The 19,023-nt window shown below is 43.3% G+C and overlaps 1 protein-coding gene and 1 long non-coding RNA gene across 2 annotated transcripts in view; both read left to right on the top strand.

The window, feature by feature from the left end:
- The first annotated feature begins 132 nt into the window (after positions 1 to 132).
- Positions 133 to 6,752, top strand: SPP2 (secreted phosphoprotein 2). Its single transcript, XM_015867779.2, has 7 exons — positions 133 to 285; positions 369 to 493; positions 1,015 to 1,137; positions 1,805 to 1,915; positions 3,622 to 3,676; positions 4,042 to 4,131; positions 6,541 to 6,752. The coding sequence occupies exons 1-6, from the start codon at positions 201 to 203 to the stop codon at positions 4,119 to 4,121; spliced, it is 579 nt and encodes a 192-aa protein (XP_015723265.1). The 5' UTR covers positions 133 to 200; the 3' UTR covers positions 4,122 to 4,131; positions 6,541 to 6,752.
- Positions 6,753 to 8,778: 2,026 nt separating this feature from the next.
- The window catches only part of LOC107316385, an 82,871-nt gene continuing 72,626 nt past the window's right edge, over positions 8,779 to 19,023 (top strand). Inside the window, exon 1 of the long non-coding RNA XR_001556312.2 lies at positions 8,779 to 8,936. This is a non-coding gene — a long non-coding RNA (uncharacterized LOC107316385). The remainder of the gene's footprint in view (positions 8,937 to 19,023) is intronic.

Genomic DNA, 19,023 nt, shown 5'->3' with positions numbered 1-19,023 from the left:
CTAAGGAAAAATACAGCAGTCCATCTCTTATCAGAGAGCTACTGCTAAATGGAGAAGAGCTGACCGCAAATATTTACTCTCAGATCAATTCTGTTTAAAGTGCAGCGTTTGTAGCAGAGCTTGAACACAGGAAGGTCAGATATAGTATCAAGGCTGCATGTATATAAGGACAGAAATATGCAGTGGATACTCTTGCTTAGATGGGGCAAACACCAGAGGATTTTGAGAGGCACGCAATGAGGAGCTTGATTTTTGTCCTCACTCTGAGCGTTTTCTCATGCTCAGGTAAGTTGTTCAGAATTTTGCAGTCATTTTTCATATGGTTAAGAAAAACACTGAATTCTAATGGAACTGTGTGTCTGCTCCAGGATTTCCAGTGTATGACTATGAGCTCCCTGTCACAGAAGAGGCTCTCAATGCTTCTATTGCAAGGATCAATTCTCAGACTTGGGGGCCAAACTTGTATGGAATTGTCAGGAGCCACGTCAGACATGTGAGTGTGCAGACAGCTGAGATCCTTTACCTTAAATATGCTTTGCTGACCTGGAAAACTGTGTGGGTTTGGGTTTTTTTGTTTAATTTTGGAAATGCGCATTTAATTGGAGTTCTCTGATGTGTCTTGGAAGAGGGGTGGTCTGAGGCACTGTACAAAGCTCTGGCTTTAAATATTCTTTGTATGTTCAGTTTTAATTAAAAGCACGTTTGGAGCTCAAAATTGACCAGCCCTAGAATAGAAGACTTTGATGGATATCCTTAAAGATTTTGCTTAAAAATAAATAAAGAAAACAACTGGTGTTTTTCAAATGCCTCCAGCTGCCTGTTTTACTTTGGGCATAAAATAATCTGGTTCCCATCTGATGGAGGTATTCAGTGCAGCTGAATATCTGCCCTCTGGGCGAGCGCTCTGCATAAGGAGCTGACAAATAGTGGCTCTACAAGCTGCACCAACTCAATGTTCTGCAGTTCTGCGATTTGCATTCCAGGCACTACCTGATTTGGCCTTTCTCTTACCAGGTTGACATGTGGAACAGCAATGATTATAGACTAGAGCTGCAGCTCAGTATTCGTGAAACCGAATGCACAAAAGCTTCAGGAAGAGACCCGTTTACATGTGGCTTCAAAGTGGGGCCTTTTGTGGTAAGTGCCTCTGGTGTAAATGGAAAACTCCCCTCGATGCAGGGTTGAAACACTACTGATTGCCCTCAGAAGACAAAAAAAGCCCAAATACAACCTGCAGAATAGAGTGGGTATTCATAAGGGTCAGATGTAAAGGGAGGTGGCCCCACCTCAAGCACAGCAGTCTGGTGATGAAGAAGCTACATCCTATTTCTCTTCTTGTTGGTGCAATACAGTATGAAAGACGTGAGGGTGTCTGATTTCCAAACTTGGGTGCAGGCTCTGACAAAGCTTCTGTCAAATCAAAGACGACTTCTTTAAGGGTTGTTCAGCTTCTAGAGGTGGAGCTGCCATCAGCAAAGCCCTGCATGGATTTTCTGTTTGTGATCGATGATGCTGCAGCCATGAAAGGGTTTGGGAGAACTTTTTTCCTAAGTCTGGCAGGTTCAGATCTTCCTGCAGGTAATATGCAATTATGGGTCAGCAAATTGTGTGAAGTTCTACACCTCTAGAATATGTTGATCTGGCTGCAGACTGCTCCCAGAATTTATTAGGAATGTGCCTTCAATTTTGTCCTCTTGGAATTTGATTAATAACTCCCTGTAAAGATTTCCCTCTTAAACTCCCATGAAGTGCTTTGTGCTGTAGCTTTGTTCCATCAGATTCACTCTATTTTTATCTGTTTCAGCCAACTGCTGTCTGCAAAAGTGTTGTGGAAGTCTCCAGTGAGCAGATTGTGAATGTTATTGTGCGATGCCATCAGAACACATTCAGCTCTGAATCGATGAGCAGTGAGGAGGTAAGGAAGTGAAAAACTGCTTTTTTTTTGCTACCTGGGAACATAAAATTCTGCTTATCCTCTTCTGAGGAGAAGTCAGGTATTTAAGTGTTGAGTCAAGCTTTACAACTGGCTTTAACCCTCTGAAACGGCAATTAAAGGACTTGAACATACCACATCACTTAGCAGTGTTCCCACATTGGTAGTAGAAAAACTGAGGTGTAGAGTTTGCCCATAACTCATTACTATGTCCCACCCAAAATGTAACAGTCACTGAAGTCTTGTGTATTTTTTCTACGTGCTGTCATGTTGCCAGAGGACTCTCCATCCCCAGTGCTGGCACATGCCATGGTGTCTTTCTTCTGTCCTTACTCAAATGTCTGGTAACCTCCTTGTTCTGTGCTTTCTATGCTGTGAAAGCTTCTGACATCTACTTAGAGGCAACTGGAAGTTTTCAGCATAAAGCTGTTAGTGATTTGAAATCCAACTGCCTCCTCTAATGCTTCAGTTTGCTTCCTATGAGAGGCTTGACCTTGCTCATTGGGTGCCTGAATGGAGTGTGAATCTTTCTGACAGTCTGGCACATCCACCAGATTTGACGCTCATTCTCCATTGAAATATACACCACGCCTGTGCCTGGAGAATAGTGATTGGCACATGTTACAGACACAAACAAATCCTGGCTCTGTTATCAAATCCCTTAGCTGAGCATGTAATCATAGCATAGGTGAAGAGGGCTTACTCCTCTGAGATGAGATTTATGATCCACTCATCTTTGCTTTTGAGCTCTCATCCAGTTTTTAAGGTATTATTAAATGCTGACCCAATCAGTAAATCCCTGCTAGCTGCTTTCAGATTGTACCAGTATCCAATTTTTCCTTGAACTTACTCTTGAAATTGTACGCCTGCACTTACAACACAGGCCTGCGGTGAGTACCGTGCTTGAGGATTATATTCAAGGAGCAAAGCCAGTTTCACAAGCAAGGCAGCAGAGGATCTATGGACAGCATTCTTGTTTTTGGAGGCTGCACATGGCAAAGGATTCCATGTCATATTCTCTATATTTGAATTGCCAGCTTTTGTTCAGAATCTCTACTCAGATGGAGGTAGTAAATGCACCACAGGAATTCTCTATTTGCAGAAAGACAGTGTGTGAAGTACTGAAATATGTACAGTAGTTTTGCATGTTCAGTCTGTCCTCTGAGTTAAGCATAACTCTCGTTTAATTGGGCACTAACTATAAACACTTGCTTATACAAGCAGAGCTCTTCCTGCAAGTCTGTCACTTAAAATTCAGTGCTGCTGCCAATATTCCCGCTGGGGGATGCATTTCCTACAAATTTAATAAGGAATAAATGCTAAAGAGAATTATTACACATGAAAAAGAAAGTCTTGCTGAAGAGGGCTGCAGTGCAGCTCTTGCTCTGTGGGTTGTAACTCAGTTTAAAGGATCTCAGGTTGGCTCACTGTGAATGATGTCAATGTAGTACTGGTGGTATTTGGGTAGGAGAAGAGCTGTGATTGAGGTTGAGGTCATACTACTGCGATAGGAGCCTATAAAATAAGAATATGGAGAGCTTTAGAAACAGTAATTTGGTGAGTCAAAGAGGTTCCTTTACAAACTAATTCGGCTCTCTGAGTCCTGTTCTCTTGGCTATGTCTGCATTAAAAGTCAGGTAATGTATTAGGTACCAATATCTTTTTGAAGAGACTGCTTTAATTTGCAGATGATGCATATGCTGATGATGAACCCAAGCAAGCGAGGTAGCAGTCGCTCTGAAGGTAAGCCCTTTTTGCCATGCTGGACACTCCTGGTTTGTCATTTGGATTAACCATGTAAAGGTCGTCTGCCTGGGGAAGAGGAAAATACAAAAGGCCAGCTGTTTGCTCAGGTCACATTCAGCTTCTGTTATTATTTAGGGGTGCTTCTCACTGAGCAAGTGGTGAGGGCATGGGGCTGCAAGACAGGGCAATGCTGAAGCTATGAGCTTACAGCTGTTTACAGAATTGATGGATCTGTGTTTTCATAACCTGTATTTATGTGCAAACTTACGGTTGTCTTGATGTGCAGAATGCTGAAAAAACATGCTATACAGCATGCAGCACTCATGCATGTCTCCATGTTCTTTCTGTTTTTGTTTCTGAAGCCTTCTCATCAAGGGGAAGAGGCCGCAGCAATGGTGACTGGCATAAACCTGATTATACTAACCCTGGCAAAATTGAATAATGCAATTTAGGTGAGTATCATAGAATCATAGAATGGCTTGGGCATCTTATTCATAAACAGATCTGTGGCAAATCTGTGTGTGCTGAAGGAGACGTGCCCCTACTCTCATAGAAAATAGACATGAAGGGAAAACACAGTCATATTGTTAAGTCAGGTCTTTGTGAAAATGCTTTCATTAAATCCCTATGCTGACTGTTCTGAATGCTTCTGAATTTCCTGTGTTTTGGTAACTGTGTGATCATGGCAGGCAGTATTGCAAGCCCTTCTATGATGACTGTGTTTGCTAGATCATGGGAAGCACGTGCTGTGCTTTGAGATAGCAGTAGCTCAGCTGGCATATTCACTCAGGTGAGAATATTTTGGAGGAGGTTGGGGAAATAGATTTCATAATAGAGACTTTCATCTCTTACTCAATAAACCTATTGTTGACAGGCAAAGCCAGACAAGTTCAGGTAAGAAATGAAATATGATTATTTTTTTATGCAACAGTGTGTGTAACTGACCTGCAAGAATTGCTAAGGCAAGCTGCTGAAAGAATGTTTCATTCAACTGTTATATGAAGGACGTTTTCAGGTCTGCAGTGTTCAGACCTACTGACCTGCTGCTGCCAGCCAGGAGTTATCAAATTGCATATGAAGGAACCTCCCCAATGACTAAAGAGCTTGTTTCATTGACAAGTGCTAATCAGATTTTCTGGATTAATTTCCTAGTGCATCTCTGGAACGGGGGAGACTGTGAATGTTACTTGTCACGCTGTGGTCCAGCCTCTCCAATAAATAACTTGGGCACATGAGCAAGTGACAGCAGGACAGCCAGCTGCTGGGCAAAGCTGTTACAGCTTAACGACCTGAGCTTGCAACAAGTGTTAAGGTCGTTGGTTAGATATAGCACATATTTAGCTCTGCCAGCCATGTGCCTTTACAAGGTGCAGTCAGGCCTGTGATTTATGCCTGCAGTCACCAGCTGCGCTTGGTTTCCTTGAGCAGGAAAATAAAGCATGTCATTGCTTGCATTAAATGAGCAGGTTGTAAAGACTGGTGTTCTCTTGCTGTCGTTAACCACACAGGGAAAGGGTTTTGTTTGTATTAATGTATAGTGGGATTCCTTCTGCACAAAGACAAAGGGCTGTGATTTTTTGCTGGAGTTTGTTTGTGTTCTTAAAATGATCTTCTGGCTGAGTTCTCACGTGGCATAGCTGGCTGGAATGTGGTGGTGGCAGCTGGCCTGGCAGAAGCCAAAGTCAATAGACTTCCTTGGTTCCTTGGCTGTTAGGGCTCTTTCAGTGAAAGAGTAGCTGGTAATATTGGGCCTCTGCCACTCATATGCAAGAAATCCAGGATCCAAACCTCAGAGTGATCCTCTGGATCCTTGTTTCTCCTGCTTATAGAAAGCATGCATAGCCCTTCTGGGCACAGAACTAAAAGCTGTCATCCCCTGTATTCTTTTAATTCAATTTTTATATTTTCGTGGCTTGTATTAGACTTCTTTTCCCTCTGTGCATCTACCCCACTTTCTCCACTTCTCAGGGCTTGTTGCTTTCTGAGGGGGGAAAAAAAGCATTGACACATCAGTGGGAAGGGAAATCCCTGCAGAAAGGGATCTTTTGTGTAATGCATGAGCTCCACATCCAGATCAGCTCTGAGAGCGAGAGTTAGGCCCATTTAGCTCCTAATGACAGGCAGCCATTGTATTCCTCTTGCCTTGGAGTCTGTGATTGCAGAGCTCTGGGTGTTAACCTGGCATTTACAACAGGTGGCAGGGGGGAAGGCAACACACTCTCATATGTTCCAACCCTTTGTCACTACCACATGTGTGAACACTCATTTCTGGCACCAATCTTACCCATAAAATTGACTTGCAGAGAATTTTCCCATCACCATGGTTACAAACGTGATGGAGATACAGCGCAGGCACTCACATGTCCTCTTAGAGAAACAGATCTCAGGTTCCTTTGTGCATGTTTAATTCAAATGCATTTCTCAGAACATCATACACCTGCTTATAACCTCGGCCACCTCTGCTTTTGAGTGTCCAGTTTGAGTTGGGTTGTATCCGCTATATTGCTTATGCTTTTTCTAAGAGCCTGGGTTTCTCTCTCTCTCTCTCTCTCTCTCTCTCTATTTAAACAGTAATTAGCAATTAACGTGACATTTTTGGACACGCATATGCAAAATAGGTTCCTCATTCTATGATTGTAATGATAAATAAATTAATAAGCAATTCAGTGAAGTTGAATTCCCCTTTTTCCTGGGCTGTGGATGTTTGCTTAATTCTGCTAAGCAGGCAGGTTTTGAGCTACGACTTTTCTCCCCCACCTCCTTTTCTTGGATGAGACTGGAGAATGAGAATGAAGAACATGAGGATTCAAGGATGCAACATATGAAAAGCAAACCTGATGCAATTTCCTTCTCTTTTTCAGGAAAAAATCTTAGAATCACCTTCTGCTTTACAGCCAACTGGCCATTGGATGGGTTCATCGGGTGCTGAATGGTTGCACTGCTCAGTCCGTAGTGCTCTGACATATTACAGCTCATCAGGAGTACGGTCTCAGACACCTAATGCGACTCTGTCCAGTATGTGTTGTACCATCTCATAGCAGTGATATTAAAAGATCAAAGGATTGCTATTGCATCTTTATGTCCTGTATTGCTTTCCACGTACACGTAACTTTCTGCAATGCTTGCAGCTTATTATTGATGACTTCAATGTGTCTCTCTTCTGGAAAACAAGTCTTTTCAGTCTCATCCCTTTCTCTGCACTCTGTGCATGTGTCCCCACTCTGCAGTCCTTTAGGAAAGAGTTTGGCTTTTCTTTTTTCCTTTTTTTAAAGTCTTTGCCATGAAGAATGTAAATCTAGTTTGCTCTCTGGTTATAATTAGGTCAGAAAAATCAGTGGCAGGGATCTGTTTATCACTCAGGGCTATACTGCCAGTACACTGTTACTGTGATGCATAGGACACATATATTATACATACACGGTTATTGTCTGAGCTACAAAATCCTACGTGTTAAAGAATGAAAAGTGGGTTGCCTTTGACCTCCAGATGTGACACTCATGGTGAATGAGTAGGAAAAATCTTCTGGTCCTTTAGCATTGATGATATGGGTCTCAAAGTGTCATAAAGCCCTTAAGGTTGGAAACTTATCACCCAGTCCAAACACCAGCCAACCTCAACCATTCCCAATGACCATATCCCTCAGTGCCACATCTCCATGGTTCTCAAACACCTCCAGGGACGGTGACCCCACCATAAGCAAAAGCTTCTCTGAAGGCAGGACTTGGCTGTCATGGCCCTTGGTCATGAGGGCAGGATCTGCAATTGAGCATCATGGTAGCACGTGCATGGGCTGTAATGTTTCTTCTTGACTGATGTATAAAGTGCAATGAAAGGCCACCCCTCTGCACTGTGCATGGGTCACCTGTATGCTAATCATCTACGTGCCCTTCTCTTCAGAGTTTGCAAAGCAGGCACTTCTTTATTTTCTCCAGAAGAAAACGGATTACAGGTATTTCAATCTCCTTGCTGTGTGTATGCAGATGCCTTCACACCCAGAAGCTGATGCAACATCTGCTGTGCAAATGTTGCTCTGGGGCTGCAGAGTAATATTTTGTCTGCATTACTCCAGTCTTCTGTGGTCTCAGTGCTGACTCAAGCACTTCTTATTCCAGCACACTGATAGTTGCTATGGGTGTTCCCTTCCAATTCCCATATCTGTGAGTGTTCTGAGAAGCCACATCCACATCCAAGAGCAAATCTCTCTGGGACCGACAAATGAAATCATACCAGGGTCCTGATTCTGTTTGCATTCAGTCATGTCTTCACTCCAGTGGGCTCCCAGCCTCCGAGTACACTGACAGATTCCAAAAACGCCCATGTCAGAGGGAGCCAGCCCTTTTTGCACTCCTGCACCAAGAAATATTTTGACATACTGTCAAAATCTCTGTTCTGCATCTGCATGCTCTGTTCTCCAGGGCCTCTCTCCACAGCATCTCAGTTTGTCCCCGTGCAAGAAGGAAAACTGTTGACTTTTTATTCTCAATGAAAATCTAATAAAACCTTCATTCGTGGCAGTTGGTTCTTTTAGAGTCACAGAATGTCAGGGATTGGAAGAGATCTTGAAAGATTATCTAGTCCAGTCCCCTTGCCAGAGCAAGAACAGCTGGATCAGGTCACACAGGAACACAGCAGGTTCTATGCTCACTCTTTTACTGCTTCTCTGGGCCCTTAGGTTGGTGGCTTCAGCCTGGAAACAGGCATGTTTAGGGCATTTGCCAGCATCTGGGGCCTTTCACTAGGATGACTGTTGGCAGCTGCTGCTTTACCACACTGTGATTCATCTGGGTCTTTACATACTCACATGCTTTTACAAACCAGGTATTCTGTGTATGATGTACTCTACACATTACTTGGGGGCGAGGAGGGGGGTCTCAGTACCCTTCCTGCCCTTCAATCAACACATGGGGAGACATGATGTAGCGGGCATGGCGGTGATAGGTTGGACCAGTTGATCTTAGTGGTCTTTTCCAACCTTAACGGTAATTCTATGAGATACCTGGGGATTTGTGCTCCAGGGCAGCACAGCATTTCATTTCATTTCCTGAGCCCTCTCTTTGTCATCATGTGCTAGAATTACTGGCGATTGTGAGGCGTTTGTTGCTATGTGAAAATGGTCTAGAAGTGTTCTCAAAGGCAGAGATCATCTTGAGCAGCAGCTGGGGGAAATAAGCCCATGCTCAGAAGAAGCTTATTTCTCATTGTGAAGGAATGTGGAGATTTCCTGGCATGCACCTTACTGTCAGCAACTTAATCTCAGGTGGGTGACAAACAGGGTTGACCTTTGGATGATCTTTCTGAAATGAAGGATAGGCCTTCATAGTTGAGCCTGTTTCCTAATTTGGGGCAGTGAGATGTTGGGACTTGAGCATTTTTCAGCCTCAACTCTACCACAGAATGTTCTCAATACAAGTGCAAATTCAGCATAGAGGTTTGAGAGTACTTAAGGAAACACAGCTGTGCTGAGGATGGAGTACATCCCTTGCAGCAGCCAGTTGGTAGACGATGCTGAGCTGCTAAGGATGCTGCTAAGGATGTTCGTGAGCCGGGCTCGCCACTTCTGCATCCCACTGGTGGCAATGCCCACTAGGTGTCAGGATTGAACAAATGCAAGGCTGGTGCAGTGGAGAAAGTATCTGAGTTTCTAGTGTTTCAGGTTTAATATAGGGCTGTGGGACCTGGAGCTTTTCCGTGCCATTTGATGGCACTAGGTTAGAGATTAAACAAGCCTGATTCTACTGGATTCATGGGTCACGGGGTACTTAGGCACAGCTTCCAAATACTGCTTGTTTTTCAGACTTTGATACTGAAGCCAGATCCAGATGCAAGTATCCACCTTGACCACCAACAAGTGGTTCTAGGAATTCATCAAGGTGTTCATTGCAGAGTATGTCGGGGGGAGGTGAAACTGAAACCAACAGGGAGAAAGTTGGACTGGGGTGTTCTGTTGGATTCCAGAGATTGCAGAGGTTCAGGGCATTAGCTGGCTGTGAGATCTGGGGCTGAAGCACGAGACCACCTGGAAAACTGCAGAGTCTGGCAGGATCCCAGGGACCACAGACAGTGATTAATGACAGTTTTAAAGGGATCTTATGTGTTTTCCTGAGGCTGAATCTTTTTGCAGGCAGTTGGGTAGGTGCTGCTGCTGGCTGAGCCTCCAGATCTGGGATAGATAACGAAGAGAAACAGTCACCAAAAGTGAAGGCTATTAATTTAAATGGGGGAAAAAACAAACACACAAAGCCAGCCTGTAATCTCATTAAAAATAGGTACTGAGCAAAGGATTGGTGGTCAGAAATATTTAAACCTGGAAATTAAAGCAGCCAGCCTTGTGTCCACAGCGAGCATATCACCTGAAATGATCTAGGAAGTATATTTGGCATAAATCAACATCATGAAGTCTTGCCAGCGTTGTTTTTGCAGAGAAAACTTTGGATGCATCAGGAAAGCAGAAGCCTGATTAAGAGTTCCCAAAAGCCTTCTGACTGGCCTTCCTGGAAAGAATACTAAAGGAGTGACATAGGCATGATCTAATGAAGCATCATGGCTTAAAAACAAGCATGGAGAAAATTACAAAGTGAGTGGATGGCACTGGTGCAGAGATGGTTGTTGTAGATAACCTCTGAGACTGCAGTGGATGGTTTTTTAGTGCTTCCACAAGCATCATGTTTATTTACAAAAGGGGTATGTGTGGGCAGCAAAAGCCTTGGTACCAACCATTAGCAGGCTGGAACTAGATGAGCTTTGAGGTGCTTTCTAACCTAAGTTCAACAGTGAGACATTGCCATGTATTTTGTAGAATACAGAGGGGTGGAACGAACTCTGGGATGGTCACTGATGTAGACGCTACAAAGGAATATCTTACACAGTTCCTGCTTAGCATAATGGCCTTAAAGAGTATTTTGAGGGGAAGAAACACTGAATTTATGAACTGTTAGAACTGATAACAAGAGCTTTTGATTTGATTGGTTTTCCAAGCTAGTTTAAAAATGGTGCTTTATGAACTGTAACCCGTTTGTCTTGTTGGAAGGAAATGAAAAGAACACTTTTCCATCAAACTTTTTCACCATCTCGAGTTCCCTAAATGCTTTTAAAAGATTTACCAGTCCTGATGGTGAATGGCCAAAGCAATGCCATTTACTTTCTGTCACCAGAGCAAGGCAGCAATCATTTTTCAACACATGAGCATAACTAGAGTTATTATTGGTGCATCAGGAAAATTGGGTCTTTTGGGCTGCCCAGTGCTTTCTGGAACCTCAGGGTTCAGATCCTGTTCTGCTTTGATGCCAAGGCATCAATTCATAGAGCATGAGTTGGTAAAGTGTGATCTGAATTGCTGAGTCTAGTGTGGCCCAACACTCCACCAGTTTCCCTTATGTAAATCCCATCCATGTGATGTAATCCCAGGCCGTGGTGTTGCATGAAAAATCAGCCAACAAACCCTTTGCAATTATTAGAGAGTCACACATACTCTCCAGCAGGGAGTGCTGCCAGGTTGGCACTTACTTGTTCGAGTCCTCTTTTAGAATAGAATCAAGCAAGTCAGCCACCATCTAATTCCGAGACACCCAAGTTTTATGAAAAAAAGAAAGCCTGGCTCCCCTCTTTCCCCCCCTTCTCCTGCTCTTCACTGATTCACAGCCAGTTCAAATGTGCAAGTGAAATGCAAGCTGGAAATACAAAAGGCAGGGAGACTGAAACTAGGTTAGAGATTAAATGAGCCTGATATTTGGCAGTTGTAGGCAAGGTTGGATTACCCTGGGGAAAGGGCCTGAAATGATTAATGGAATGGTGTTATTAGCCTATCATGGGATTGCATTACTGCATGAATTCTGAAGACAGAAATTGAGAGGAGCTGTGTGGGTGTGAATGATGTGCTGTGGAAGAGAGAGCGCAAGAACAGTGCTTCCCAGAAGGCAAGTACATCCCTTATGGCAACCTCATGTTTGCTTTATTGCACCCTGTGGGGTCTAAAATATGCCCTTCTCTACTGCTGGATTGATTCATCATTTAGTATTGGGTAAATCCATTTGCACAGCTCTTCTTTCTCATTCTAGGCGGCTTGGAAAGCAAAGCAGGCATTTCATTTTATGGGCTGATATTTGCTCTTAGCTTCATTGCCATCCAGAGTACACATGAACAGAACAGGCAGGTCTGCTGGTCTTCCTACCGCCTTCTGGAACCTTGGGGTTCAGATCTTGTTCTGCTTCTTTTTCTGGCAGATTCTTATTTAGTAAAGCAGAATGTTGGTTTAAGTTGTTCAAATAACAGCTAATGCTGTTACGTGGTGTTGCAATCCAACAAGTGATGGATCTTTGCTTATAACTGCTGTCAACCTCTTTGAGAAGGAAGCTTGTAGAGCAGCTTGCAAGAACTTGTGATATCTGCTGTTAGATTAATAGATTTGAGCTCGGAATAACTTCACTATGCTCTCAAAGGGTGGTTTTTTCCACAGTTAAATATGCAAATCCAGCACTGCTGATTAAGTTCAAATGTTTACAATACAAAATACTGCTACTCAAACAAGAGTTCAGCAGGAGTTACTTTGAGGAACTTTGAGAAGTTGCAGCTGATGGGAGTAGCTGGAGACTGAGCGTGCATGCTCACATATACATCCTACCCCAACAGGAGAGAGAAGTGCAATGGAGAATAGCTTTAGAGCTGCCTGCTCAGTGTCAGAGGAGAGCTATGGCCATCCTTGCCTTCTAACAGCATAAAAACCCTGTATAAAGACACCCATAGGAAACTTCCATGCTTGCATTCATGGCACAGAAAGAAAGCAGTGAAATCTGCATTTGACATAAAGAGAAACTTTTGGAGCAGAACAGAAATGTATTTGTTTCCAGCCTTCCATTGGGTAGGGTCCTTTCTGTATTGAATAATATGGAGTCTGGTACATTAAATTCAATATTTAGCTCGAGCTTTTGGTTTATTGGTTTTTACCATTAGGCCAAAGACAGAGGAGCTCTTTGATGGAAGGAGCTGATGGCTCAAAGCCTCCTTGGTAAGGGCAAACACTTGTAGCACAGGTAATAAGCTGAGCAATGGCTGGGGATAAGGGCTGCTAAGCGAGCCCTGTGGTCTGCACCCACCTCTCCTGAGCTAAGAGATAATTCCCCAGTCTACAGGAGTCCTATGGCATGAAAGAGGCCTGAAGGGCCTCAGTGCTGCCTTTTTCTCTCCCACTTGTGTTGAACTACCAGTTCCCACAGCTAGAGAAGATAAAAGCAAGAGAAATGACCTCTAATTCTTAAGCCCACTGAGTTAGATTGCTACCTGCTCCCAGAGGTCCTGCTCTCCTAAACACTGCCAAGCTACAGAGAGCTGCAAGTTTGTGATTGAAAGGAGGACTGCAGAATGGGCAGCCAGCTGGGCTGGCTTCATGCACACAGCCTGCCCAGGGCTGCGATTCATGCTGTCCAGACAGATCTCCTGTCTGCTGTCAGCAGTGCTGTGAGTTCCAGAGCCTGCCTATGGCACTGACAACAGATGTCTCTAGCACTTCAAAAGCTTGCACGACGCTCTGAGTTTCCCTTTCTGTGGTGTAAGCGGAAGCACAGGAAGATGCTGCTAAAAATACGTGATAAATCTTCTCTGTGTTTTAATGCGTCGCCTAAAAACATCCACTTGGCAGCTTCTCAGAGCTGGAAAGAACCTCAGCAGCCTTAATACCAGATAGGACAGCACAGAAAGGCAGAGGCACAGCTAGAGCCGAGCTGTCAGTTTAAGCAGGGATCTGACATAAGCTGGGTCCTCCCTCGCAGACTGCACACAGCAGTGCTCCCTAATGCTTTTTTTGGTAAGATTACAAATCCTTTGCCTGCAATTTTTAATCTAGGCTTTAAGATTTCTAATGTTAATTCCTGTAGGGTAGTGCAGATCCCACCGGTATTCTCTTCTCTGATGCTTAAATATAGGCAGCGTACTGAAAGTCTCCTGTGAAACAGATTTTAATTACAATGGAAAGCACCGTGTTTGTTGACCTGACTTGTAGCCCAGCCAGGTCCAATGGTGTGTTCAGGCCAGAATCAAGCTAATGCTACAGCCAGCTGAGATTCAGCAATGTTTCCCACTTGCTTTCCACAGTGAAGCCTCTACAAAGCAACAGATGATAGCTGTTTGACAGGAGCAGCAGGAAAGCCAGGAGCAAGTCTGGGTTGGTGTTAAAGCAGAGCTCCTGCATTGCATATTGTTCCTGTATGGGCAAAATAGTGATCTTAGAGTGCAACTGGCTCTGAAGAAGCATGCTTGGTTCATGGTTGTTGACCAGAAATTGCTATTGCTCGATGCTCTTTGGGGATCCATGTAAGCATGCAGCTCCCCAGTGGCACGTAGTACAGCATACATGAGGTGACAAGCTTGTCCTGCTTGCCAGGTTTTTCTTGAAATAACTGCACTGCCTATACCACTATAAAGATAGGCACTGCAGCTACAAAAAGCAAGGGTTTTGGAAACAGCATTTATTTTTTCCATAGAAAAAGGGGAGAAAAAAGAAATCTTATGTCTCAGGCAGATTCTACAACTTCACCCATGCAAAGGAGTCCATAGCAAACTGAAAATGATGTCAAGATTCCTTACAGGCTGTTCTGCATTTGAGTCCTGCAGAATCCAAGTTCTCACAATTACTGCTGCAAAGAAAGCTTCCAAAATGCTGTCCAAGTGGATTTGATCACCTTGGCTGGGAAGTGACAGGCAGTAAACTGACTCAATTCCAGAGTTAGTCAAGTTTGAACTCTGGAACTTCTTTTATTTTTTCTTCCTGGAAAAAATGGCATTTAGTCCTATAACTCAAAATGAGTGACAAAAGTGGTTTGCTTTAAGAAAGCTGAAGTGGAACTGGGCCTATAAATGTAATGGGGTGTTTGACAGTCACTATTAAACTCCATTTCCAAACTGGAGTAATGATGAGTATCACAACTCATTAGAGCTCAGCCTGACTCATCCTTGATAGTCCACCAGAGCTGGGATGGTATTGGCTTTATCCATAGCAATCAGCATCTCTGCTGCTGCAGCAGCATTACTGACTAGCATGCAAAAATCCCAGCAATTCTTAGTTTATATAGAGGGAGGCAAGTTCAGTTTTGCAGAGGTAAATTGTAATTGGGTGGTGTTTTTGTCACATGCTTGTTGTGTTGCTCCTGGTGCTGAGGGCAGTGTGTACAGCTCTCAGCAGAGGCAAAGCCACCAGTTCCTAGTTTTAGCAGAACAGCAAACTTTCTCCTTACAGTGTAGCAGAAAGGCCACACAACAGCCATTTGTGATGGCCTTATCAGCAGGTGACTGGAAAGAAAGAGCCATGACTCTGATTGCGTGGGCTTGCTTGCATTGTTCAGGACACAAAAGATTCGCAGCACATGATTTAAAACAATAAAAATTTGGGCAGAAAAATCAGAAGGTTGCTGAAGACAACCTGTACACTTGGTAGATTAAGTGATAATTTTGCATCAAGTCCAGCTGTGTCCCAGCTATTAGGTAGAATTACAGAAGTAATCTTACTAAATCTTACTGAAGGATCTGCTATTCTGGTGTGCAGAATGCTTGAACCTGACTAGTGAGTCTGGCAGGTAGTTTTCCTTGCATAGTGTGTTCAGTTAAAGAGTCATTAATGTTGGAAAAGACCTCTAAGATCATCTAGTCTGACCTTCCACCTACCACCAGTGTTGCCCACTAAACTGTGTCCCTAAGTGCTACGTCATTACTCAATTTCTGCAGTATATCCAAAGTCACATCTCTCCACAGTCAAGGTCAGCCCCTCCTGCTGCAAGCTAGGAACACCTTACTACTCCTGTTTACACAGTAAACTCTTTCTCACGTTGCAGACTGGTGAGATAAATATTGGAGAAGGCGACTTCTGAATGTGGCCCTAGTTGGCAAAGCAGTAGTAAATGCCACCATTCACACTGTTAGAGGAATATCCCTATTGTTGATGCTTGAAGAAGGATTGCAGGAAGATAAGTTCTTTTTCTCCACTTCTCACTCAAGCCACCAGCAAGATTTCCACTTTCATGCAGAGAATCATCACTTTTCAGTTCTATTGAGTTCCCTAAGAGTACAGCTTATCATTGAAAGGAGGGTCAACAACTCATTTACTCCAGAGAGCCAACTGAAATACTTTGATGTTCCAAAGCCATGGAGGTTTTGTTCATTGAGTCATCCAGCTCAAGCTGGTGTGATGTGGCACGGGGTATTTAACAGAGATGGTGAATGGGCTCAGCCTTTTCTCTTTTGGAACACGATCTTGGCTTCTCTTACTGCTTTCCATTCTTGGGTGAGGCAAGAAGACAGAACTTCTGCAATGGCTTCTGGTTAAGTGCTAGAATAATGAATGCAGTTATGCAAATGTTGAAGTAACATGTACTCAAAGTGACAGCCTATTAAGCTGTTTTAATTCTCTGCGTTGTAAAGGATTTAATAAACATGACGATGCAAAACCAGGATGAATAGGTGGTCAGAAAGTCTCAGGGATTCCCATGGCATTCTGGAACAAGTACAGGATATTGACTGGAAAAGGTTACTGTTTAGCATGGTATTTCTTCATGCAAGATGGTGACTCTTGCAGGCAATTACACTCTACTAGCAGAATAAATTTCAGTGAACAGTTGATAAAATTCATAATTAATGAACTTGGCTACCACACTTCTTACACTGTTCAAAAAAAAAAAAAAGACTGCATTCCACACTTGTTTTTCTAAATACTAATGAGTTTGCCGTTAATAGAATCAAATGGCATTTAGACATATATTGCCTAGGGGGGAGCACATTCTTCAGCTATTTAGTGTCTGTCCCAGTCTTTTAGTGATTCCAACCTTAGTGATTCCACCATGGGTTGAAAACTGGCTGAACAATTGAGCACAGAAGGTGGTGGTCAGTGGCACAAAACACCGCCTGAGGGCAAGAAACTAGCAGGGTACACCAGCATCAGTGTAGCTTGGTTCAGCTCTTTGCAGTGTGTTTTCTGAATAGAGCCCCATGCAGTGTCCTACAAGAGGTGAGCTCAAACACCAGTGCAAAGCTCCTAGTTGACTAACAGAGAGTTTACTGCCTCACTGAGTAGAAGTTTTGAGTTTCTCCTGGTTGGCTAACACAAGAAATGGAATGGAATAATGGAATGGCAAATGGAATAGTGTATGGGCTCTAAAATGGCAACAATAAAGACTTGGGCTGCAGGTTTGCAGCATGGGTAGAGCTTTGTGAGATTGCACTGAGGTCAGACAGATGATGTGCAAAGTTGTAGAGTGAGACTAAAGGGAACTGAGTCGAAGCCATTAAGTTTACTAGTACAACATTCATTTCTGTAAGACTTTTTACCACCTGACTACCATTCTAGGGTCAGAGACTTGCTCTGTTAACAGCTGCCTACTCTTCACAAGACATCTGCAAGGTAAAGCACTCTGCCCTCTTTCTCGCTGTGTTGAAGCAGCATTTTGGGGGCTAGTGAGAGAAGGGGAGGCTGCATTCATAGAAGGAGTGTTGGAATATTGGCAGAAAAAGAAGCTCTTGCAAAGCCATACTTCTGGGTTTCCTTGGCAGCTTCCAAGGAAAATACTGAGCTTTATCAAGTTTATAGTTTGCAGAAGAACTCATGCATCAAGCGAGCCACTCTTACAGACAGCAGTTTGGAATAGGTTTGCTTTCTTGCTGGCAGGTTCAGTGATCCAAGTAGGTGTGTTTGGAGGTTAAGCAGTGGAGCCAGTAATTTGCTGCAGGGAACTTCTACCTGGCTGAACTGTCACTTGGCGTAGTACAGTGCTGTCCAGTTTTAGCCTCTCTTGATTTCTCAGGCTAGCATTAATGGATTCAGTGCTTACTGAAAACCACAGAAGGCTATAAATTAGCTCTGGCTGCTCAGGTATCCAAGAGAATGTTAATAGAACAATCAAAACTGAGAAAAGGTGACCTGGGAAAGTTTAATTAGTGAAAATGAAGGAAATTTCAGAAGCCAGCTCAAGTAGGGTAAAGAATCATAATGTGATTAGATGCTCACATCTGTCAAGCCAGAACAGGGTTTTTAATCTTCAAGCCAGCCTTCAGATTAGCTATGCCTTGGCAGGGATATGATAATTTATTAATTTTCATCTAATTGAGTGAGATGGTTGCCTAAAGTTTGGCAAGTATATATCACCCAGGGACCTATCAGGGAGATCAGAGCATTTTCCTTGCCTTCAGATCTTAGGGTCTGCATCTCAGAGGAAATAAATCTGAGTAAAGAGGCTCAATTTTTTCTAATACAAATTACTTCACTCCTTCCCTGCTGTATCTGCTGTAGTTGTCTATCTTTCACTTGCTTTGAAAGAAGATGGCTATGAGGTTTTGCACAGCAACATGTAGGAGCCAAATAAGTTCAGGTGCTGGGTCAATCCCAGTGTAGATCCACATGCTGCCAATCTCAGGAGGACCTGGTTATGGTCATTGAGATGCTGTAACTTCATTTACTGAGCTAAGGTGGGGCCAGGCTGGGACTGGTAAGAGGACAGAGAAACAAAGGAGCTGCCTTGTGGGCATGGGGCATCTAATGTGGGTATGAGCGCCTGGCTACCTCCCTCAGATTTACATATGTTGGCATAGGGTTTAATATTCCTCTAGTATCCCAGTCCTCTTGCAGTTTATAAGGCATAAAGGAAAAAAAACCCAACTGTTTCAAGGCAGGATTCAAAGAAAAAAGGATGATTCAAGGACCATTTCAAATAATTAAAATATTCAGACATGTAGAGCTCTATCAAGAGGTTGGAAGGATTAATATGACGCTGTCAAATTTGTTTTAGAGCTGGAGTTTGAACAGCCTGGTATAAAATTACAACCTATGAATTAAGCATAAAAAAAGATAACGCTATTTAGGCCAAGTCCACATCTCAACTTCCAACAAACTTCAGCTTCATTCAGCTTTTTCAGGCTCGTATTTAATTCTGCTGCCTCAGAGAGAAAAAAACATTTGGTTTATGTGTGTGGTTGCTCAGATTCAGCAGCTCCTATTGTGTCTATAATAGAACCATTACATATAACAATATATCTATACAGAGTACCTGAGAGATCATGTGCCCAGCACTGCCTGTATTAGGGTATATAGTAGAGTAGATGATTTGCTGGACGGCCACTATCGTATATGAAAAGTCATGACAGTCTGGAGAAGTTGCTAAGTGACAGGAAGAGGGAAACCTTTGCTTCCCTTTCCCCAGCTGTAATGCAGGTACTTTATGCTATTATGCAGAGCGTGAAACACAATAGTGTCGTATGACCAGACTGAAAATAGCAGAGCCACAGCCCCTTATGGGTGTATACAAGTTACCTACTGCACAGTGTGTTTTAGGGTTTCTGGTTTCAGACTTCGCCTCTGCCAAACATTAAGAGCC

The sequence above is a fragment of the Coturnix japonica genome, chromosome 7, assembly GCF_001577835.2.
Source record: "Coturnix japonica isolate 7356 chromosome 7, Coturnix japonica 2.1, whole genome shotgun sequence".
Lineage (NCBI taxonomy): Eukaryota > Metazoa > Chordata > Aves > Galliformes > Phasianidae > Coturnix > Coturnix japonica.
The sequence above is the reverse complement of the archived record's forward strand: the minus strand, read 5'-3'. Positions and strand labels throughout refer to the sequence as shown.